Source organism: Bombina bombina, chromosome 1, assembly GCF_027579735.1.
Source record: "Bombina bombina isolate aBomBom1 chromosome 1, aBomBom1.pri, whole genome shotgun sequence".
NCBI lineage: Eukaryota > Metazoa > Chordata > Amphibia > Anura > Bombinatoridae > Bombina > Bombina bombina.
In genome coordinates, this window is record NC_069499.1 from 1,192,656,561 (window position 1) to 1,192,682,080 (window position 25,520).

General features: G+C 39.4%; 1 protein-coding gene across 1 annotated transcript in view; it reads right to left on the reverse strand.

Annotated features, from left to right (window-relative positions):
- RUNDC3A (RUN domain containing 3A) overlaps window positions 1-25,520 on the reverse strand; it is a 63,542-nt gene that overhangs the window by 23,808 nt on the left and 14,214 nt on the right. Inside the window, exons 6-8 of the mRNA XM_053694396.1 lie at window positions 24,338-24,418; window positions 23,931-24,096; window positions 1,770-1,927 (exon numbers count right to left, since the gene is read on the reverse strand). Of these exons, the coding sequence (XP_053550371.1) occupies window positions 1,770-1,927; window positions 23,931-24,096; window positions 24,338-24,418 (405 nt within the window). The remainder of the gene's footprint in view (window positions 1-1,769; window positions 1,928-23,930; window positions 24,097-24,337; window positions 24,419-25,520) is intronic.

A 25,520-nucleotide genomic window follows, 5' to 3' on the forward strand; every position in this document is an offset into this window, starting at 1 on the left:
CACTGCTGGGATTAACAATTTCACTTATAGGCAGTAACATACCAAGTATGAGATGGATATAGATGGCTGTACAGGTGGGTGCCTGCATAATGAATGGCTGAGGGGGGGTGTCCTGTTAACTAATGTATTTTATAAATATGCTATGACAAATGTTTATCTATGTCTTGTTTTCACAGTTAATAATGGGTTGTGTGTTCTATAACGTGCTGTGGATAACTAGTTTACAGGTGAGTGTACTGTAAGTTTTAAGGAAGTGGCTATGGGGGTTTTGGAGCCCATTCTGAATATGAATGCTGTGTTTAATTGCTCAGTGTGTATGAGACTTAATTTTGTCTATTTTTAATTTCTTTAAGGTATATTTTGTGAGTAAGTAACCTGGTAGCCTACTCCGTAAGTGTTGCCTTGTGAGTAGATTCACTAAGGCCTAGTTTCCATTGCTGTTGCAAACTGTGTAAACTGGTGGTAACAAGTATCTCCATTAAAGGCTATGAAGATGTTTCATGTTACCACCAGTTTACACAGTTCTTAACACAGTCTGCTTAGTGAATGTGTGTCCTGAAATTTCTGCAATATTTTGCTCTGTGAGCAGATGCCATGTGAGTAATTTCTGTGATATTTTGCTCTGTGAGTGGATGCACTGTGGGTAATTTCTGTGATAGCTTGCTCTGTGAGTGGCTGAACTGTGGGTAATTTCTGTGATAGTTTGCTATGTGAGTGAATGCCATGTGGGTAATTTCTGTGATAACTAGCTATGTGAGTGGATGCCCTGTGGGTAATATTTGTGATATCGTGCTCTGTGAGTGGATGCCCTGTGGGTAATGTCTGTGATATTTTGCTATGTGAGTGAAAGCCATGTGGCTTATTTACATGGGGTTTTTTGCTATGTGAGTGGATGCCCTGTGGGTAATATCTGTGATATCTTTCTCTGTGACTGGATGCCCTGTGGGTAATTTCTGATAGCTTTCTCTGTGAGTGGCTGAACCGCGGGTAATTTCTGTGATAGCTTGCTCTGTGAGCGGATGCACTGTAGGTAACTTCTGTGATATTTTGCTATGTGAGTGAATGTCATGTGGGTAATTTCTGTGATAGCTTGCTCTGTGAGTGGATGCCCTATGGGTAATATCTCTGATATCATGCTCTGTGAGTGGATGCCCTATGGGTAATATCTCTGATATCATGCTCTGTGAGTAGATGCCCTGTGTGTAATTTCTGTGATAGCTTTCTCTGTGAGTGGCTGCACCGTGGGTAATTTCTGTGATAGCTTGCTCTGTGAGCGGATGCACTGTAGGTAACTTCTGTGATATTTTGCTATGTGAGTGGATGTCATGTGGGTAATTTCTGTGATAGCTTGCTCTGTGCGTGGATGCCCTATGGGTAATATCTGTGATATCGTGCTCTGTGAGTGGATGCCCTGTGGGTAATTTCTGTGATAGCCTACTCTGTGAGTGGATGCACTGTGGGTAATATCTATGATAGCTTACTCTGTAAATGGATGCCCTGTGGATAATTTCTGTTATATTTTGCTCTGTTAGTGGATGCCCTGTGGGTAATTTCTGAGATATTTTGCTCTGTGAGTGGATGCCCTGTGGGTAATTTCTGTGATGTTTTGCTCTGTGAGTGGATGCCCTGTAGGTAATTTCTGTGAGTGGATGCCCTGTGGGTTATTTATGTGATTTTTTTGCCCTGTGAGTGGATTACTCATAGGTAGATCTTTTTTTGTGGTTGGATGTTGTCTGTGAATACTGGTATGAAAGTTGCTCTTAACTCACAGCTGTTCCTGCAGTTCCAGGATCACCCCCTCTAACTGACGTTTTTCCTGCAAGCTTTGCTCCGCCTGCTCATTAATCCTCTGTGTCAGACGCTTGTTCTCAGCCTCCAGGTTCTTTAACTGAGACTCTCGCAGGCGAACTAGCTCCTCTAGATACCCCTGAAAGAGACAGAGGTGCAGTAATTGGTAGATCAAAAAATAGCCTGCCAAGTAAAGAAGAGTGCTATAAAGTACAGTAGAACTCAGTGACAGTCATATGGGACAGCAACCACATAGTGACAGATAAGCGTCACACTGATAACAGAATTGTAAGTACAGAGCCATAGTGGATGAAACAGTGACTGACAACAGGTAACTGGGAGCCAAGGGATATAGTGATTGATAACTGCATGGCAAGATATCTGGCAGCCAGCAGAAGTGATTATTAATAACGGAAAAGCAAGGAACATGTCAATAAACTGGTTGCCATGCACACTCAGGTACTGATACAATGATAACTGGATAGGGCAATGACCATAAGGTAACTGGTTGTATCTGGATCTCAATAATAGTGTTAGAGGGACACAGTTATAACTGAATAACAAGGACACAATGACAGCCAAGTTATAGGCGATAACTGGATGTCAAGAACTGAGAGTCAAAGTAGAAAGTGTTAAGCAGATAGCAGGGACATAAACACAGTCAGATTATACTGGAAGGAAAGATTTCCACTCAGGCAATACACTTATAACTGTTTGGAAAGGACATAGGGACTGTTAAGGGAAGCAGTGATAAGTTACAGTAACAGAAGGTGGTTAGTGAACCTGAGAGAATAAAGATGCATCTCAAGTTAGAAAAAACATAACCCATGTTAAAGAGACATTGGGGCCGAATTATCATTGTGCGGACGGACATAATCCGCTGTAGCAGATCATGTCTTAAGACCGCTGCTTCTTAACTCCAGTTTCCGGCGAGCCTAAAAGCACGCGCGGAAACAGCAGCATACAGTTCATACAGAGCTTTATATATATATATATAAAGCTTATGTCTTTAACAATTTATTAGCTAATAATTTGTTAAAGACATAAGCTGTGTCATTATTTAAACCTATGGATACCTACTGACATCAGCTACCTAATGAAACCAAAGAGTGCTATCCTATATGCTGATATATATATATATATTAAAGTGATGGTAAATTTTACATTTATTAAAATCAGAACCTAAATCTATGTAATTTTTTTACATATACCTTCATTCATTGAGTGTATTTGCAGTTGCGATAAAACAAGTATTTTATTCCTTTATATTTCTTTTTACTATATTCCCCTCCGGCCGCCCACTTCAAAACTAATTTTTTTTTAATGAGATGAAATTTTCACCTCTTATCCAACAGGCATGCGCTCTGATCTGCTGTAAATCCTTAGAGCCGATAGTCCTAATGCATTGCTGTCTACGTAGAGAGCGGGTAAGACCGCTCTCTACGTCACTACACTACAAAAACAGAAGAGAAACTAGACGGAGAATACCATGAAAAATTTAATTTATGAGAATTTTGGTAAGGAAAAGAAAAATGACAATTTTCAGAGTAAAATCATGAAGAATAAATAATAAACTATGCATACTATGCATCATTTATTACGGAATTTAATTTTGACTTACTGTCCATTTAGGTAAAAAAGTGAAACTACCAAAAAAATATCTATCACATAAAATATTGGGTTATTTAGAAGAGAAACATATGATGTTGTTTGGTTGGTTGTTGTTTTTTTTTTAAACAAAGCAGTAAATAAATAAATACTAGTACAATATTCCTTTTCAATCCTTGGAGCATATTTAGTGACTTGTGATGAATAACTGCGCACATTTTGTATTTTTGTGAATAGGTTCCATAAAAGCCACTTTGATTTTAGTGAATGCCAGTGTGATATTTGTAAGGACACAATTACAACTGGTACAACGTGACAAATGGACAGCAAGTCATAGTACTAATAACAGAATAGTACAATAACAAGCAGTAGGGTTATGGGGAAAGGATAAGCACAATGTGATAACGAGTTGACAAGGGAAACATGACTGAAGACAAACATAAAGGTAACAAGGAGAGTGCCAGCAGGGGGCAGCATACACACAAAGAAGGCACAGAACAAAGTCAGCAGCAGGGAAACGTCTAAGAGTGACTTGCAAAACATAAAGATATGCAGGAACCTGGCACAGGTGACATAATGGCTACAGACAGTGTATGTAGAACCGAGATGTTGTTCAGTGTGTACAAAAGAGTCCTGTAGGCTGGGATTTTCACTCTTGTTCACATACAAAGAGGCCTCACTAATTGAAATGGAATTTAAGTATTTTGAAATGTATCTTTACCAATAGCTTGATGGAATGGGATTATCTTTTTGCAGCTTTGTTTGCTCCAATCTACCCTGGGAATGTTCACATATTATAAGTGTATCTGATTTTTTACAACATAAAATAATGTAGTAGAATATCAAAAGTAAAGAAATATGTAGTGCAGGACTAGATACATATTAAAGGGACAGTCTAGTCCAAAATAAACGTTCATCATTCGGATAGGGCATGTAATATTAAACAATTTTCAAATTTACTTTTATCACCAATTTTGCTTTGTTCTCTTGGTATTCTTAGTTGAAAGCGAAACCTAGGAGGTTCATATGCTAATTTCTTAGACCTTGAAGGCAGCCTCTTTTCAGAATGCAATTTAACAGTGTTTCACCACTAGAGGGTGTTAGTTCATGTGTTTCATATAGATAACACTGTGCTCATGCATGTGAAGTTACCTGGGAGCCAGCACTGATTGGCTACAATGCAAGTCTGTCAAAATAATTGAAATAAAGGGGCAGTTTGCAGAGGCTTCTATACAAGATAATCACAGAGGTAAAAAGTATATTAATATAATTGTGTTGGTTATGCAAAACTAAGGAAATGGGTAATAAAGGGATTATCTATCTTTTAAAACAATAACATTTTTGGTGTATACTGTTTCTTTAAACACAGATAGCTCCCTCCCAAGAGATGTAATTAATTGTTTGTGTTAGAGTTTACCTTGGTAAAACTTAAAGGGACACTAAACCCACATTTTTTCTTTCAAGATTCATATAGAGCATGCAATTTAAGCAACTTTCTAATTTACTCCTATTATCAATTTTTCTTCGCTCTCTTAATATCTTTATTTAAAAAGCAGGAATGTGATGCATAGGAGACGGCTCATTTTTGGTTGAGAACCTGGGTTATGCTTGCTTATTGGTGGGTAAATGTAAGCCTCCAATAAGCAAGGGCTATCCATGGTGCTGAACCTAAAATGGGCTGGCTGCTAAGATTTACATTCCTGCTTTTAAAATAAAGATAGCAAGAGAACGAAGAAAAATTGATAATAGGAGTAAATTAGAAAGTTGCTTAAAATGCCATGTTCTATCTGAATCCTGAAAGAAAAAAATTTGGGTTCAGTGTCCCTGGGCTTTAGTTTCAAGGGCACTCCTATAATTTAGAAGCTTGCTACAGAATTAGTTAAAGGGACATAAAACCTAAAAAAAAATATTTTATGATTCAGATAGAACGTACAGTTTTAAACAACTCTCCAATTTACTTCTATTATCATTTTTTTTCTTGCTATCTTTAGTTGAAAAGCAGGAAGGTAAATTCAAGAGTGTGCACGTGTCTGCAGCATTATATGGCAGCAGTTTTGCAACAGTTATACACGAGATGGCATGTGTGCTCCTGACATGTGTACACTACCTATCTAGATATCTCTTCAACAAAGAATAACATGAGAAGTACGTAAATATGATTATAGAAGTAAATTGTGGAAACTTTTTAAAAATTGTGTTCTCTATCTGAATCATGAAAGAAAAATGTTGGTGTGTAAAATCCTTTACAACATCCAAAGCACAATTGCTATTACCGATTTAACTATTTAAGTCTTTATATATTGTATTAGTGATCCCGGTGCCAAGGATCGAACAATCAAGGCCTTGAGCGGCGGCTCATCCTGAGGCAGCCCCCCCAATAACCAGGGTTGTACTGGTATTATTGGATTATTCTTTATAAAGGACACCCGTTGCAGCGCATATAGCGGAGGTCTTATAACATCTGAGATCTCATGCGGACCTATTACAGCGCCTGGACGGCTATTTTCTGAAACTGGAATGGCACTGGAATTCACAGAATGGCCTCAGAATATATGCTGTTTAGAATAGATAATGAGCTCACCTCCTCAAGCACACCAGAGAGGTCAACACAATGCAGCGATGGAGCATTGTCTGATATGTACCGGCTGCATATCATGCCCAGAGAACAAACTCAAAAACACCCCGATATCATTACAGACCACTGTTCTCTAAAACAACATATGCTTTACAGTAAAGCTCATGATAGATACTTCAACAACTTGTGAGATGGCTGCTGCCAGCAAAAAAGATGGCGCCTCTACCCCTCAACCGTCATCAAACCAGGATTGCAACATTAATACTTACCCATTACAACATATAAACCATGGCAAGTCGCTTACATCATTACTACATGCAGATGAAGGGTTACCTCCAATAACGACACCACCTGATAATGGTCCACTCTCACCTATACTACAGGATTCACCATGGACTTGCGACAGGCACAGGTCAGTGACTGGAGCCATGCCACCGCACATCACAAGCCAACTGTATGTCCCATAGACACAATTATAATGCCTGACTACCTGCCAAATGGCTGTCTAGCAATAAGTCTAACTTTGTATTATCCTTTTCTATGCTATGTAGGATCTGCTTTCTTGGTTTACTCCTCAAATCCTATTATAACAAATGTGAAGGAAGCCTTTCAGTCGGGAATGGGCTAAAGAGAATTCATGATTAGTGTCTAGTTATGGTAGCTCTAATTATTGAAGTTTATCTGCATGATTGAAAAGTTTTACTTTCTACTTTATCTGAGACGAAAGGTGGTTCATACATGAACTATATGGTGTTAACTGGTATTCTTTACTTGTAATAGTTATTTATAAAGAGCTTAACTGTGGGACTAGAGAGGGTTATTTTGAGCTAACTTTAATATTTGCAGTTTATGTTCAATTTTTATGGAATATATTCTCTTTTTTTAACCTGCATTTTGTAAAATCTAGGGATATAAGATAGTATCACTACAATCAATCAGTAATTTACTATCTCCCACAAAAACAACCTAGAATTATTCTTGAAGCAGGGCTACATTTTTTGTTGTTTTTTGTTAGTCCTGCCACTTAAATAGCATATATGTACTATTACTCATTAAATTCATGAACTGCGGTTAGCGGCTGAAGCTGTAGGCAGAAATTGGATTTTGGTATACATCTAAAATGCCATTAGCTAATATATTGAATAGGATTATTCAAGATTTAAATGTTTACCCCTATGTTCTTTTATTTCATTTATAAGAAACTATGTTTACTTGCATATCTGTATTTGGACCTATCTTTTCTCACTAGATACATAAAAGTAGTAGCAACCATTAAGGTTACCAACAACCTACTTAAAACAAAATCCAAAGGCCACTTCTCTCTGCTTATCCTCCTTGATCTGTCTGCAACCTTTGATACTGTTGACCACCCTCTTTTGCTCCAAACTTTCCAATCCTTCGGCATTTGCAACAAAGCTTTCTCGTGTTTATCTTCTTACCTGTCTAACCGTACCTTTAGTGTACCCTTCTCTGGGGCTTCCTCTGCCCCGTTACCACTTTCTGTTGGGGTACCGCAAGGCTCTGTCCTCTGTCCCCTTCTCTTCTCAATCTACATGTCATCATTAGGTTCCCTAATAAAGTCCCATGGGTTTCAATATCATTTGTATGCCGACAACACTCAAATCTACATCTCTGCTCCAGACCTATCTCCTTCCTTCCTAACCTGTGTCACTAGCTGTTTTTCTCATATCTCTTCATGTATGTCCTCTCATTACCTTAAGCAAAATCTCTCCAAAACTGAGCTCCTTATTTCCCCCCCTTCTTCTAAAATCTCCACCCCCCATCTCTCTAGAACTGTAGACAACTCCATCATTACCTCTACCTTGCATGCCCTATGTCTTGGGGTCACACTTGACTCAGATCTTTCTTTCACTCCTCACATACAGGCCTTGGCTAAATCCTGCCATTTTCACCTTAAAAACATCTCTAAAATTAGACATTTCCTTACACAAGACACAACTAATATTTTAATCCACTCTCTCATCCTTTCATGCCTCGACTACTGTAACTCCGTCGTCTCTGGTCTCCCTAGCTGTCGTCTAGCTCCTTTACAATCCATAATGAATACCTCTGCCAAGCTCATCTTCCTTACATGTCACTCTTCATCTGCTGCACCTCTCTGCCAATCCCTTCACTGGCTTCCTCTTACCTTTAGGATTAAACACAAAATTCTGACTCTGACATACAAAGCCCTCAACTGCACTGCTCCCCTCTATATCTCAGACCTTGTCTCCAGACACTCTCCCTCCCGTCCCCTTCGCTCTGCTCACAACCTACTCTCCTCCTCTCTTGTTGCCTCCTCACATTCCCGTTTACAGGACTACTCCAGACTGGCTCCCATCTTGTGGAACTCTCTACCTCGCTCCACAAGACTCTCCCCTAGTTTTAAAAGCTTCAATCGCTTCCTAAAGACTCTTCTGTTCAGGGATGTATACAACCTAAACTAACGTTTCCTAATATCAGTTCCTCTCCTCCATTTCTATCCCCTGAACCCCCTTAGAATGTACACTTAAGAGTCCAACTGCTTGCAGATAACCTTCACAAGAGCTGACTACAACAGTGTAACTCTAGGCAGGGCCCTCTATCCATTTGATCCCTGTAATTGCTACCTTGTATACAGCCTATATTTATAACGCTGAGGAATATGTTGGCGTTCTACAAATAAGAAATAATAATAATAGGTTCACTTTAGTTTAATTACTTTACGTTCAATTCACTTTTTGTCCACTAGATGGCTATAATGACATAATAGATGGAATAATGTTATCTACTATATAAATACATGCAGTATCAGTAAAAAGGGCTATAACTTACTTTCCCGTTCTTAAGATCTACTTCCTACCTTAGTTAAGCTCCTCCAAGTTCATTGTCACATTATTAAAGTTTCCTTTCATCTTGGTCAGATTGTTATGCTTGCACGGTACAGTTCAAATATATCTGTTTAAAATCCAGTTCTGGATTTCTACCAACTTTTAGGGCACCTTTGAGTGTAAGATTAAAAGACTCATAGGTAAACTTTAATTTATATAATCCCTATATCATTTATTTTACATCCTTATAAATGACCCAAGAGCGGTCAATTCTAAGGATTTAAGGGACAAAAATGAGGACAGAAAAAAAGTGTTTTCTTATTTTTTCCAAGCTCTCTTTGGAAACTGATTGGTTAAGTATTAATAATGATTATTTACACCCCTTGAATGCAGTTTTTTTTTACTTACATTAGATTCATAATATGTATGCAGTTAAAGGGATATGAAAGCCAAATTTTTTCTTTGATGATTCAGATAGAGCATGCAATTTTAAGCAACTTTCTAATTAACTCCTATTATCAATTTTTCTTTGTTCTCTTGATATCTTTTTTTTGAAAAGCAGAAATGTAAGCTTAGGAGACGGCCCATTTGTGGTTCAGCACCTGGGTAGCGTTTGCCGATTGGTGGCTAAATGAGCCTGCGCCTAAGCTTTACGTTCCTTCTTTTTCAAATAAAGATACCAAGAGAAGGAAGAAAAATGTATAATAGGAGTAAATTAGAAAGTTGCATACAATTGCATGCTCTGTCTGAATCATGAAATAAAAAACGTTGGGTTTCATATCTCTTTAAAAATTTTAAATAATTTAGCCTTTTTTATAATTATTTTTTATTTCATTTCCAGGTAATCATTCTAATGTACGTGGCTGTCTGTAGCACTTACAGGGTTGTAACAGTGCAGCAGGCAGTGAGACATGCAGAAATAGCATGGACTTGCAGATATTGTTAAAACTCGCACTCTTACAGCCCTGGAAGAACTTTGCAACAGGTGACGTACAGGGTAAGTTGCTGTTGTTAAAGGGTTAAAAACATAATTTATGCTTACCTGATAAATTTATTTCTCTTGTAGTGTATCCAGTCCACGGATCATCCATTACTTGTGGGATATTCTCCTTCCCAACAGGAAGTTGCAAGAGGATCACCCACAGCAGAGCTGCTATATAGCTCCTCCCCTCACTGCCATATCCAGTCATTCGACCGAAACAAGACGAGAAAGGAGAAACCATAGGGTGCAGTGGTGACTGTAGTTTAATTAAAATTTAGACCTGCCTTAAAAGGACAGGGCGGGCCATGGACTGGATACACTACAAGAGAAATAAATTTATCAGGTAAGCATAAATTATGTTTTCTCTTGTTAAGTGTATCCAGTCCACGGATCATCCATTACTTGTGGGTTACCAATACCAAAGCTAAAGTACACGGATGATGGGAGGTACAAGGCAGGAACTTAAACGGAAGGAACCACTGCCTGTAGAACTTTTCTCCCAAAAACAGCCTCCGAAGAAGCAAAAGTGTCAAATTTGTAAAATTTTCAAAAGGTGTGAAGCGAAGACCAAGTCGCAGCCTTGCAAATCTGTTCAACAGAGGCCTCATTTTTAAAGGCCCAGGTGGAAGCCACAGCTCTAGTAGAATGAGCTGTAATCCTTTCAGGGGGCTGCTGTCCAGCAGTCTCATAGGCTAAGCGTATTATGCTCTGAAGCCAAAAGGAGAGACAGGTTGCCGAAGCTTTTTGACCTCTCCTCTGTCCAGAGTAAACGACAAACAGGGCAGATGTTTGACGAAAATCTTTACTAGCCTGTAAGTAAAACTTCAAGGCACGGACTACGTCCAGATTATGCAAAAGACGTTCCTTCTTTGAAGAAGGATTAGGACACAATGATGGAACAACAATCTCTTGATTGATATTCCTGTTAGAAACCACCTTAGGTAAAAACCCAGGTTTGGTACGCAGAACTACCTTGTCTGAATGAAAAATCAGATAAGGAGAATCACAATGTAAGGCAGATAACTCAGAGACTCTTCGAGCCGAGGAAATAGCCATCAAAAACAGAACTTTCCAAGATAAAAGTTTAATATCAATGGAATGAAGGGGTTCAAACAGAACTCCCTGAAGAACTTTAAGAACCAAGTTTAAGCTCCACGGGGGAGCAACAGTTTTAAACACAGGCTTAATCCTAACCAAAGCCTGACAAAATGCCTGGACGTCTGGAACTTCTGCCAGACGCTTGTGCAAAAGAATAGACAGAGCAGAGATCTGTCCTTTTAAAGAACTAGCTGATAAGCCTTTGTCCAAACCCTCTTGGAGAAAGGACAATATCCTAGGAATCCTAACCTTACTCCATGAGTAACTCTTGGATTCACACCAATAAAGATATTTATGCCATATCTTATGGTAGATTTTCCTGGTGACAGGCTTCCGAGCCTGTATTAAGGTATCAATGACTGACTCGGAGAAGCCACGCCTTGATAGAATCAAGCGTTCAATCTCCATGCAGTCAGTCTCAGAGAAAGTAGATTTGGATGATTGAAAGGACCTTGTATTAGAAGGTCCTGCCTCAGAGGCAGAGTCCATGGTGGAAGAGATGACATGTCCACTAGGTCTGCATACCAGGTTCTGCGTGGCCACGCAGGCACTATCAGAATCACCGATGCTCTCTCCTGTTTGATTTTGGCAATCAGTCGAGGGAGCAGAGGAAACGGTGGAAACACATAGGCCAGGTTGAAGAACCAAGGAGCTGCTAGAGCATCTATCAGCGTTGCTCCCGGGTCCCTGGACCTGGATCCGTAACAAGGAAGCTTGGCATTCTGGCGAGACGCCATAAGATCCAGTTCTGGTTTGCCCCAACGATGGACCAGTTGAGCAAACACCTCCGGATGGAGTTCCCACTCCCACGGATGAAAATTCTGACGAATTAGAAAATCCGCCTCCCAGTTCTCTACGCTGACAGGTGGCAAGAGTGAGACTCTGCCCAGCGAATTATCTTTGAGACTTCTAACATCGCTAGGGAACTCCTGGTTCCCCCTTGATGGTTGATGTAAGCCACAGTCGTGATGTTGTCCGACTGAAATCTGATGAACCTCAGGGTTGCTAACTGAGGCCAAGCTAGAAGAGCATTGAATATTGCTCTTAACTCCAAAATATTTATTGGTAGGAGTTTCTCCTCCTGAGTCCACGATCCCTGAGCCTTCAGGGAGTTCCAGACTGCGCCCCAACCTAGAAGGCTGGCATCTGTTGTTACAATCGTCCAATCTGGCCTGCGAAAGGTCATACCCTTGGACAGATGGACCCGAGAAAGCTACCAGAGAAGAGAATCTCTGGTCTCTTGATCCAGATTTAGTAGAGGGGACAAATCTGAGTAATCCCCATTCCACTGACTTAGCATGCATAATTGCAGCGGTCTGAGATGCAGGCGCGCAAATGGCACTATGTCCATTGCCGCTACCATTAAGCCGATTACTTCCATGCACTGAGCCACTGACGGGCGTGGAATGGAATGAAGGACATGGCAAGCATTTAGAAGTTTTGATAACCTGGACTCCGTCAGGTAAATTTTCATCTCTACAGAATCTATAAGAGTCCCTAGGAAGGAGACTCTTGTGAGTGGTGATAGAGAACTCTTTTCCACGTTCACTTTCCACCCATGCGACCTCAGAAATGCCAGAACTATCTCTGTATGAGACTTGGCAATTTGAAAGCTTGACGACTGTATCAGGATGTCGTCTAGATACGGAGCCACCGCTATGCCTCGCGGTCTTAGAACCGCCAGAAGTGAGCCCAGAACCTTTGTAAAAATTCTCGGGGCAGTGGCCAACCCGAAGGGAAGAGCTACAAATTGGTAATGCCTGTCTAGAAAGGCAAACCTTAGGAACCGATGATGATCTTTGTGAATCGGTATGTGAAGGTAGGCATCCTTTAAGTCCACTGTGGTCATATACTGACCCTCTTGGATCATGGATAGGATGGTCCAAATAGTTTCCATTTTGAATGATGGAACTCTGAGGAATTTGTTTAAGATCTTTAGATCCAAGATTGGTCTGAAGGTTCCCTCTTTCTTGGGAACCACAAACAGATTTGAATAAAATCCCTGTCCTTGTTCCGTCCGCGGAACTGGATGGATCACTCCCATTACTAGGAGGTCTTGCACACAGCTTAGGAATGCCTCTTTCTTTATCTGGTTTGATGATAACCTTGAAAGATGAAATCTCCCTTGTGGAGGAGAAGCTTTGAAGTCCAGAAGATATCCCTGAGATATGATCTCCAACGCCCAGGGATCCTGAACATCTCTTGCCCACGCCTGGGCGAAGAGAGAAAGTCTGCCCCCCACTAGATCCGTTTCCGGATAGGGGGCCGTTCCTTCATGCTGTCTTGGGGGCAGCAGCAGGCTTCCTGGCCTGCTTGCCCTTGTTCCAGGACTGGTTAGGTTTCCAGGCCTGTCTGGAATGAGCAACAGTTCCCTCTTGTTTTGAAGTGGAGGAAGTTGATGCTGCTCCTGCCTTGAAATTTCGAAAGGCACGAAAATTAGACTGTTTGGCCTTTGATTTGGCCCTGTCCTGAGGAAGGGTATGACCCTTGCCTCCAGTAATGTCAGCAATAACTTCCTTCAAGCCAGGCCCAAATAAGGTCTGCCCCTTGAAAGGAATGTTGAGTAATTTAGACTTTGAAGTCACGTCAGCTGACCAGGATTTAAGCCATAGCGCCCTACGCGCCTGGATGGCGAATCCGGAATTCTTAGCCGTTAGTTTAGTCAAATGAACAATGGCATCAGAAACAAATGAGTTAGCTAGCTTAAGCGTTCTAAGCTTGTCAATAATTTCAATGGAGCTGTCTGGATGGCCTCTTCCAGGGCCTCAAACCAGAATGCCGCCGCAGCAGTGACAGGCGCAATGCATGCAAGGGGCTGTAAAATAAAACCTTGTTGAATAAACATTTTCTTAAGGTAACCCTCCAATTTTTTATCCATTGGATCTGAAAAAGCACAACTGTCCTCAACCGGGATAGTGGTACGCTTTGCTAAAGTAGAAACTGCTCCCTCCACCTTAGGGACCGTCTGCCATAAGTCCCGTGTAGTGGCGTCTATTGGAAACATTTTTCTAAATATAGGAGGTGGGGAAAAGGGCACACCGGGTCTATCCCACTCCTTGCTAATAATTTCTGTAAGCCTTTTAGGTATAGGAAAAACGTCAGTACACACCGGCACCGCATAGTATCTATCCAGCCTACACAATTTCTCTGGAATTGCAACTGTGTTACAGTCATTCAGAGCAGCTAATACCTCCCCAAGCAATACACGGAGGTTCTCAAGCTTAAATTTAAAATTAGAAATCTCTGAATCAGGTTTCCCCGAGTCAGAGATGTCACCCACAGACTGAAGCTCTCCGTCCTCATGTTCTGCATACTGTGACGCAGTATCAGACATGGCTCTAACAGCATTTGCGCGCTCTGTATCTCTCCTAACCCCAGAGCTATCGCGCTTGCCTCTTAATTCAGGCAATCTAGATAATACCTCTGACAGGGTATTATTCATGATTGCAGCCATGTCCTGCAAGGTAATCGCTATGGGCGTCCCTGATGTAATTGGCGCCATATTAGCGTGCGTCCCCTGAGCGGGAGGCGAAGGGTCTGACACGTGGGGAGAGTTAGTCGGCATAACTTCCCCCTCGACAGAACCCTCTGGTGATAATTATTTTATAGATAAAGACTGATCTTTACTGTTTAAGGTGAAATCAATACATTTAGTACACATTCTCCTATGGGGCTCCACCATGGCTTTCAAACATAATGAACAAGTAGGTTCCTCTGTGTCAGACATGTTTAAACAGACTAGCAATGAGACTAGCAAACTTGGAAAACACTTTAAAACAAGTTTACAAGCAATATAAAAAACGTTACTGCGCCTTTAAGAAACACAAATTTTCCCAAATTTTGAAATAACAGTGAAAAAATGCAGTTACACTAACGAAATTTTTACAGTGTATGTAATAAGTTAGCAGAGCATTGCACCCACTTGCAAATGGATGATTAACCCCTTAATACCAAAAACGGAATAACAAATGACAAAAACGTTTTTTAAACAGTCACAACAACTGCCACAGCTCTACTGTGGCTTTTTACCTCCCTCAATACGACTTTTGAGCCCTTCAGAGAAGTCCTGGATCATGCAGGAAGAAGCTGGATGTCTGTGTCTGTAATTTTTGCTGTGCAAAAAAACGCCAAAATAGGCCCCTCCCACTCATATTACAACAGTGGGAAGCCTCAGGGAACTGTTTCTAGGCAAAATCCAAGCCAGCCATGTGGAAAAAACTAGGCCCCAATAAGTTTTATCACCAAACATATGTAAAAAACGATTAAACATGCCAGCAAACGTTTTAAAATACACTTTTATAAGAGTATGTATCTCTATTAATAAGCCTGATACCAGTCGCTATCACTGCATTTAAGGCTTTACTTACATTACTTCGGTATCAGCAGCATTTTCTAGCAAATTCCATCCCTAGAAAAATATTTTAACTGCACATACCTTATTGCAGGAAAACCTGCACGCTATTCCCCCTCTGAAGTTACCTCACTCCTCAGAATATGTGAGAACAGCAAAGGATCTTAGTTACTTCTGCTAAGATCATAGAAAATGCAGGCAGATTCTTCTTCTAAATACTGCCTGAGATAAACAGTACACTCCGGTACCATTTAAAAATAACAAACTTTTGATTGAAGAAATAAACTAAGTATAAAACACCACAGTCCTCTTACGACCTCCATCTTAGTTGAGAGTTGCAAGAGAATGACTGGATATGGCAGTGAGGGGAGGAGCTATATAGCAGCTCTGCTGTGGGTGATCCTCTTGCAACTTCCTGTTGGGAAGGAGAATATCCCACAAGTAATGGATGATCCGTGGACTGGATACACTTAACAAGAGAAATGGAATTCAAAGGGACATAAAAAAAAAAAAAAAATGTTATGATTCAGATACAATATGCAATTTAAAAATGCTTTCCAATTTACTTCTATTATCAGTTTTGCTTCATTCTCTTGGTATCCTTTATTAAAGGTGCAGCAATGCACTACTGGGAGCTAGCTGAATACATTGGTAAACCAATGGCAAGAGGCATATATTGTGCAGCCACTAATCTGGAGCTGGTTCATAGCTCCTGAGCCCACCTGGGTATCCTTTTAAACAAAGGATGCCAAAAGAACAAAGCAAATTTGATAACAGAAGTAAACTTGAAAGTTGTTTAAAATTGAATGCTCTATCTGAATCATGAAATCATTTTTTTGGGTTTCATGTCCCTTTAAGCTATAAACAATCATATTTATTAACATGTAAACTTGTCATACATCTAAACATAAACATTACAAACAAGCTTTTTGAACACCCAAAATACAGCTAGATTACAAGTTTTGAGCGCTATAGATATTTTAACGACCACCACAAAAGCGGCGTTATTTCACCTCCCTTTAGCGTTGGTATTACAGGTTTGAAAAAGCAGGCTTGTGCGGGCGATATGGTGGCGTTGAGCTCCATACCGCACCGAAATCAAGCGCTGCTTTGATGTGCTCGTGCACGATTTCACCACAGACATCAATGGGGAGAGCTGGCAAAAAAAAAAAAAGCCTAACACCTGCGATCGCGGAATGAAAAGCTCCGTAACGCAGCCCTATTGATATGGGGTCTATGATCTATGGGGAAATAAAAAGTTACGTTTAAACCTAACACCCTAACATAAACCCCGAGTCTAAACACCCCTAATCCGCCCCCCCGACATCGCCGCCACCTACATACAGTTATTAACCCCTAATCTGCCACCCCGATATCGCCGCAACCTAAATACAGTTATTAACCCCTAATCTGCCGCCCCCGATATCGCTACCACCTACAAACAGTTATTAACCCCTAATCTGCCGCTCCCGATGTCACTGCCACTACACTAAAATTATTAACCCCTAAACCTCTGGCCTCCCACATCATTACCACTAAATAAATCCATTAACCCCTAAACCTAACACTAACCTTAACGTAAGCCTAACCCTAACGTAACCCTAACCCTAACACCCCCTAACTTTAACATAATTAAAATGGAGCTAAACTAATGTTACAATTATTAACTAAATAATAACTATTTAAAACTAAATACAAACTTACCTGTAAAATAAAACCTAAGCTAGCTACAATATAACTAATAGTTATATTGTAGCTAGCTAAGGTTTTATTTTTATTTCACATGTAAGTTTGTATTTATTTTAACTAGGTAGACTAGTTAGTAAATAGTTATTAACTATTTAATAACTACCTAGTTAAAATAAATACAAACTTACCTGTGAAATAAAACCTAACCTGCCTCACACTAAAACCTAACATTACAAAAAAAACTAAACATTTAAATTATTGAGCTCTCATCCTATTGGCTGATTGGAACAGCCAACAGTATTTTAGCAGCTCTAATCCTATTGTCCGATTGGAACAGCCAACAGGATTTTAGTAACTCTAATCCTATTGGCTGATTGAAATCTTTCAGCCAATAGGAATGCAAAGGACGCCATCTTGGATGACGTCACTTGCATTGAAGTTCCAGTTTACGGCGGCGACTGTATAAAGAGGATGCTCCGCGCCGGATGTCTTCAGGATGGACCCGCTCCACGCCGGATGGATGAAGATAGAAGATGCCGTCTGGATGAAGACTTCTTGCCGCCTGGATGAGGACTTCGCCGGCTGGATAAAGATGGAAGAGGCCTTCGTCGGCTGGATGGATCCTTCAAGCGGGACTTCAAGAACTGTAAGTGGATCATCGGGGGTTAGTGTTAGGTTTTTTTAAGGGTTTTTTGGGTGGGTTTTATTTTTATTTTAGGGTCTGGGCATGTAAAAGAGCTAAATGCCCTTTTAAGGGCAATGCCCATAAAAATAGGTTTACTATAGTGGAGATGATGTCAGGGAGCGGCGGAATAGGGGTTAATACATTTTAATAGTGGTGGCGATGTCTGGAACGGCAGATTAGGGGTTAATGAATTTATTATAGTGTTTGTGATGCGGGAGGGCCTCGGTTTAGGGGTTAATAAGTAGTTTATGGGTGTTAGTGTACTTTTTAACACTTTAGTTATGAGTTTTATGGTACAGCTTTGTAACATAAAACTCATAACTACTGACTTTAGATGGTGGTACGGATTTTGTGGTTATAGAGTGTACAGCTCACTTTTTGGCCTCCCAGACAAACTCGCAATACCGGCGCTATGGGAGTCCCATTGAAAAAGGACTTTTTTAAAAGTGCAGTACTGATGTTGAGTGACTGGCTAAAAGGTGTGCGGTACACCTATACCAACAACACTTGTAATAGCAGCGTTAGGGAAAATGAAGCGTTATGGGCCATAACGATGCTATTTGACTTATAACGCAAAACTCGTAATCTAGCTGATAGTGAGGTATGAAACAGGCCAAGTGATCCAGGCTGCTGAATTAGATGAATTAAAAAAAAAAAACAACATTGGCAAACTCATTAAAAAAAGTTTTTTTTGTGGACTGGAATTCCACTGGGTATAGTGTTTCTTGGTGCATGGTACCAAAGTTTACTGCTGAAGCATTACAGTTACAATAAAAAGTTCTTTTAAAACCAACTGGCTAAATGGCTGTAGGTCACGTGCATGTTCCTTAACACTTGCTGTGAAAGCCAGTGACGTGTCACTTGATGTCTATAGCATTCTGTGCAAGCACAGAGGCAATCACACAAACTGATAGCCTGCTACCTCCATATTACAAGTTATAGATAAACACCATCTATTTTAAACTTTTGTAAGAATGAGACAAATCAAATACATAAACTTTCACATGGTTTTCTAACAGTTTCTCATGACAAAGAAAACTTGTCAGATAATGTGATTCAGATCCTCATCATCAGTATTCCAACCCTTCAGATCATCTGATTTTTGGATTAATCTAATCCAGATGTGTCCAAAAGGAAGATCAGTAGATCTAAGTTCTGACCAGTAGATCACGAAACTGTTGTGAGATTTTTCGCTAACAGTATGGTGTTAAAATTTATGTAAAAATCTGCACGACGCATGGAGAATAACCTATCCCGACAAAAAAGAGTTTACTTTCTATTCCAATCCACATAATAGACATTCCCGCATTGATTACTTTATGGTGGATGTCACCAGCTTAGCCAGGGTCACACGTTTGAGGATCCTTCCCAATTCTTGGTCTGACCATTCTATGGTTAGATGCAAATTTAATTGGCCACATATCCCAAGACGCCAACACATTTGGAGAATGGAGGAAAGTATTATTGACGACCCTATACATTATCAACGAATAGAAAAATCCATTATGGAATACTTCACTAACAATACAATGACACACCCCGCAGTAGATAGTAGAACATTGTGGGACGCCCACAAGGCAGTTATTAGAGGAGAACTAATCAGCATACACACATACCAAACCAAACAGGCTAATCAAATATTAAATGATACCCTTAACTCGCTAACACTCCTCGAGGGCCAACTTGCAGTTCACCCCACACAGACAGATATTCTTAAAAAAATAACAGAGTGTAGAGCACAAGTTAACCTATTGATGGGCAAAAAATGCAAACAACGGGCATTCAAACTTAGTCAAAAATACTACGAAGGGGATAACAAGAGTGACCCGATCTTGGCTAGGAAACTGAAAAGGAGGGTTAATAAGAACTATATCCTAACACTTTATAATAAACAAAATAAAGAGATACACACTTCTGAACAGATAGCAGAAACCTTTATGCTATATTATGACTTTATAATTTAAATAGTGAGGAAGTTCAGCTCCCAGACAAAGATAAGGACATCCGAGAATATTTAAAAGATATACCCCTCCCGTGATTATCCTAGGAACAAAATCAAACTCTTACCAAACCAATAACTTATAATGAGATTAGAAACGTAATAACTCAGCTTCCGGCAAATAAAGCTCCCGGCCCGGACGGATTCACTAATCACTATTTCAAAAAATTTAAAGATATACTAATACCCCATATGCTAACCCTTTTTAACGACATTTCAGAAGACTCACCCTTTACATTGTTAGGGTTGGAAGCCCACATAACAGTTCTGCCAAAACAGGGTAAACCTCCTGACAGAACCGAAAATTTCCGTCCCATTTCCCTTCTGAATGCGGACATAAAAATTTATGCGAAAGTACTTGCAAACAGATTTAAATTAATGTTGCCCCATATAATCTCCAATGACCAGGTGGGCTTTATTCACTCGCGGGAAGCAAAGGACAATACAGTGAGGGCTTTCCACTTAATCAACCATATACAAACACACAAGATACCAGCGGTTGTGGTCTCAACCGATGCAGAGAAAGCTTTCGACCGCGACGGTTGGGCATTCTTACGCCAGACACTCCAAAAATGTGGGATAGATGACTCCTTTATATCTAAGATCTTCGCTCTCTATACAGCCCCAGTGGCAAGGGTAAGAGTGAATGGTATTATTTCAAATACATTTCATATTTCTAATGGGACCAGGCAGGGTTGCCCCCTGTCGCCCTTGCTATTTGCCTGCATGTTGGAGGCCCTGGCATCAAAGATAAGATCTAATACAGGCATTTCAGGTATTCAAATAAAGGACACAGAACACAAGACTCTGTTGTACGCAGATGACATTTTGTTTTTTCTTACAAGTCCATTAGTTTCAGTCCCCCAATTATTACAAGAATTAGATCACTTTCACTTAGTTTCTAACTTTTTAGTTAATAAGAATAAATCTGAAATGTTAATCTTGCAAAGCAATGATAAACTTACAGCACACATACAGGAGGTATGCTCTTTCAAGATACAAAAATCTAGCCTAAAATACTTGGGAATCATGTTAGCCCCTTCCATACAGGAAATGTTTTTATTCAATTATAAATCCTTACAGAAGACCATTGTTACAGACATGTCCTTGTGGAGATCCCAACACATTACCTGGCTAGGTAGAATAAATACAATAAAGATGAACATTCTGCCACGACTATTGTATCTCTTCCAGTCCCTGCCCATTCCCCTCCCCTTAAACTTCTTGACGAATTTACAGAACACTATTTTTTTTTTTATCGAAATAATTTTTTATTGAGAAAAAGATAACAAGTTCCATGACAAATATAGCATATATATAAATGTAACATGACAATTCTTATTATACAGAGAATGCAGTAATGTCATGGTGGACCATTTCCCTCATATAGGTCCACCATTTCATGCCTAGTGCTTCATGTTATTGTCATATTATTGTTCATCATGGACAAAAAAATCACCTCAAATAAAGCCATTTAAGGAAATAAAAAATAAAAGATGCAATACTTTTCCTCTTGTTTGCAAACTTTCATAATTAGATATTAGAAAGAAAGTAGAAAGGAATAAGAAAAAGTAGAGAGAAAAATAGAAGAGAATCTCCCAATTAAAGAAGGGGGTAGTAAAAGGTTGAGAGCCAATGTCACTAGTGGGTATCTATTCTTCCTGTTGTACCCTCCATTACCTGTATGCTACGTCTGTTCCTCATTCGTTGAGTGTCTGTCCAAACTATCCAGTCCTCCCATATCTGGAGGAACTCTGTTACAGAACACTATTTTTGACTACATATGGGACAAACGCAGGGCCAGAATCAACAAAAGGCTCATGTATTTACATATTAAAAATGGAGGACTAGGTGTCCCTAATCTTAAAAAATACAGACAGGCAGTATTTATGCAAAGGGTGGTGGATTGGTTTACAAATTATGATAACAAAGCTTGAGTAAAATTAGAACATGACGTCTCTGAGCAGAAACACTTGGGGACTTTGTGCTGGCAGAGACGTGCTATGTTACAGACAAGCATCTCCCAAAATGCAATAGTTCTGGAAACAATTAAAGGGACATTAAACACTAAATACATGCTAGATAGAATAATGCATTCAAAGAAAAGATTAGTCCATGAGTAACATGTAGATGTATTTTTTAAAGTTTCATTAGTTGTTTAAAAAGTGACAAAATAAGTGTAAAGTTTTATTGTCTATAAAACACTGGGAGCTGCCATGTTGTAACTTGTGTTACCTTCTCTGCTGTGGCCAATTAGGGACCGTTATAAATAGGTCACTAGAGTGTGCAGCGAATGGTTGTGCTGGATTTAACAGTGTTCTGCACTTCCATTTCTAACAGGAACTGAAAAGTTCACAATTTCAGAATGGAATTACAGGCAAAGAGGACAAAATAAATAATGAAAGTATATTGCAGAGTTGTTTTTATATATACAATTTATCATTTTATATTACCATCTCAAAGTGTTTAATGTCCCTTTAAGACATGGGACAAAATTACTATAGAATATCCTCATGTATCCTAGAGGTTCTCTCCCTTGACTCCTCTCTACGACAATGTAGATTTTATACCGGGGGCCAGAATTCTGAGAGATCCCCAATCTATGAATAATCAAAGAGCTTTAATGATGTTTCATCTGGGGAATGAACAGAGTTTGAAATCTTCCAGAGAGTTAATAGAAGACAGGTTTACCATTTTTAGCGACTGGTTTCTATTACTACAATGTCATTCAAATATTTTTAAACACAACGACAGAAGAAACCTCTTGCGTCCTTTAACACCATTCGAAACTTTGTGCAAATCACCCACTCCGATTAGGAGAACCCTCTCGCTTACATATTCTATCTTACAGCTGACTTCAAACACACCACACTACATAGACAGTTGGGAGAGGGAACTCAATATCGAATTGTCGCACAAGGATAGGTTATGCATGTTTGCCTCTATATCTAAGTCCTCAGCATCCAGCAGATTAGTAGAATTACATCTTAAGATCATCCAAAGGTGGTACCTCACGCCCTCAAGAATACACAAGATATTCCCTTCCAGCAACGAGAGATGTTGGAGGTGTGGGGCCTCACCGGGAAACATGTCACACATATGGTGGACATGTCCTCCCCTTCAAAAAATGTGGGAGAGGATAGCAAAAGAAACTTCAATCATGTTAGAGATGGCTGTGCCAGTAGACCCAACAATCTGGTTATTTAATATTACTTATGGTAAATTTACTGGATACAAAAAGAGTTTACTATACATAGCAAGCAACAGCTTTAAATCTTTATTGGCAAGGAATTGGAAGAATAGGGAAGTTCCCACGCTAGTTCAGTGGCATCATAAGATGTGTTACATATTGGACTTGGAAGAGTACGCCTTCATGAAAAGCAAAAGATTAGATACATACATTCAGATGAAGGTAACATGGGAGGCTTATATTAACAGCGCAACTCAACATCATACCCCAGTCCCCTCAACCCAGTAGAGATCTGTGAATTTGAACATAATTTTACTTATATGTGTGACTTTTTAGAGGAATGCAATTGAAACATTCTGACTAGATTAGCTATATCGTTTTGTATTATTTGATGTCTATATTTGCAAAATTTAAAAGCAAAATATTAAACATGTACTTGGATCTCATAATGTAATGGATTATTTCTTCTTTATTGCTATATTCAAGTTGTAATTGGATTGTTGACTAATAAAGCTGTTTTGAAAAATAAAAAAACAATTAAAAAAAAAGTTATGTAAAAATGTGTCTTGTGCAAGTATATTCTGTGTCACTACAGTGGCATCAATTAAAAAAATGGGTGAATCAGCACTAGAATATTAGTCTGTTATACAAAGATTAATTCTGTGTGTAAACTCAGGTTTGCTTATGCTTAGCTCATGCCTTAGTACATCACAGTACAGTTTTTGTATGGAAAGCTTTATTCGAATGGAATGTCTCAAACTACTGAGATCCTTTAAAGGGGTAGTTAACTCTTTTTTAACATACATATAATATTTAAAATTTTAGTTGAATGGGTTTTCTTTGCAAAACTTACATTATTTTGCAATCAATGGACATACCTCTTGAAAAACCTCTTATCTGCTGTGACCAATTATGGGTAGATATAAATGAGCTCATGAACTGATCAAGCAATGATTGTGTGAAATGTTAATCTTGCTCTAACCATAGTCTTATGTTTGATTCTTCTATTATAAATATTTCTACATTTATTCTTGCTTAATTAGGTTTTAAGAGAACACTGTCAAACTGAATACTTATGCCTTGACAATGAGAACAAACTCATTTAGTCTGTAAAAACAGGTTTGTTTTTTTTACATGCCCTATATCTACCCATACCTTTTGTGCATAAACAATACGAAACTTTTGCTCCATTTTGCGCCATTTGCTGTACCAGCTCTCCTCATCTGTGAGCAGAGGTAAATAGGGGTGCTCCGGGGAGCTGTCCTCACTGCTGCTGCCTCCCACGCTCTCCCTGTCTTCCTCCTCACTCAGGTAATCATAACTGGAAAATAACACAATCTGTCAATGACGTTTACCCTCCAAAACTTTTCCTACTTGCTTTAACAATCTTCCAACAATCTCTAGGCTGGCTGATCCCTTAAATAAATCACTGGATACACCAAGCATAAACTGTCTTCACTCCTGACTTCCACCCACTAGTAAAACTGTGTCAGTGAACCTAACATGTAATGTAGACAAAGTCCACCCTTCACCAGTCCTCTGCTTTTCCCTGTAGCACTCACCTCTGCGTAAACTTCAGGTACGGAGTATAATCTATCACAGCAGGGGTCTTCCCATCAATGCCCTCCCCCTTCAAGCAGAAACTACAAGAGAACATTATAAGACATGTAACTAGATAAGGAGCAAAGTGAGAGACAATTGTGAGAAACAAATTTGAAGGAACAGAGTGTAAGAAGCAGAATTAGTGTGCATTGTGAAGAGAAGGGAGTGAGGAGCAGGATAACAGCACATTATAAGGAGCAAGGAATAAGGAGCAAAAATAGAGAACATAATGAAAAGCAGGTAGTGAAGAGTAGATTGAAAGCATGTTCTAAAGTTATGCGTCTACCCGTAGGAATGTGTATACTTCGTCACTTCCGGTGACGTTTGTCAGCTGGTGGAGGTTTGTGGCGCTCACTGCGCATGTGCTAGAGGCCCAAACTCCTTACAACAGCTGATGAGAAATACAAGGAATTATGTGGCACGCGCACGTTACGCAGTGGTTACAAAATCACAATGAACAAGCGGTCGGCAAAGCATATTCCAAACAGGCCCTAAAGCTCATATATGCCTAGATAGTACAGGGATCACCTTTATTTGCCCAAACTTTTTTTATAGTTTGCATGCTCTATCTGAACCATGAAATACAAGTTTTGACATTACTGTCCCTTTAAGTAATTTATGCACTTGGCAAAGCATATCCCAAACAGGCACTAAAGCTCATATATGCCTACATAGTACAGGGATTCAAAAACATGTATATAGAAAACATAAAGCATGAAAAATGTGAATGGTAGTTTCTTATACTTTTGTAATTTCATCTTATTTTGAACATCTCTTTGCCATTTGCAGCTGCTTTTGTAGTGTGATACCTTTTATTAACTGTTCTATGAGAAAGTGATTACCTGGTATTAAATTTGTCATTTATTGAATGTCTTGAGAATGACTGACACCAAACGTATTTATGTAAAACTTGTTGCCTGTGATCTAACAACCACTATTAACCCATTTGTTTTACTCCATATTGACAATTGTTAAAACCTTATGCAATTATTTTAACTTTGAATAGAATGTTACTTTTCTTTCTGTTGTAATTAATTTAAGAGGAAATGGTTTTAATCTGGATGCTGCAACTTATTCCTACATGGAATGGAACCCTTTCTGGTTACAAAATCCAATGACAGACCGCTTGTTCATTGTGATTTT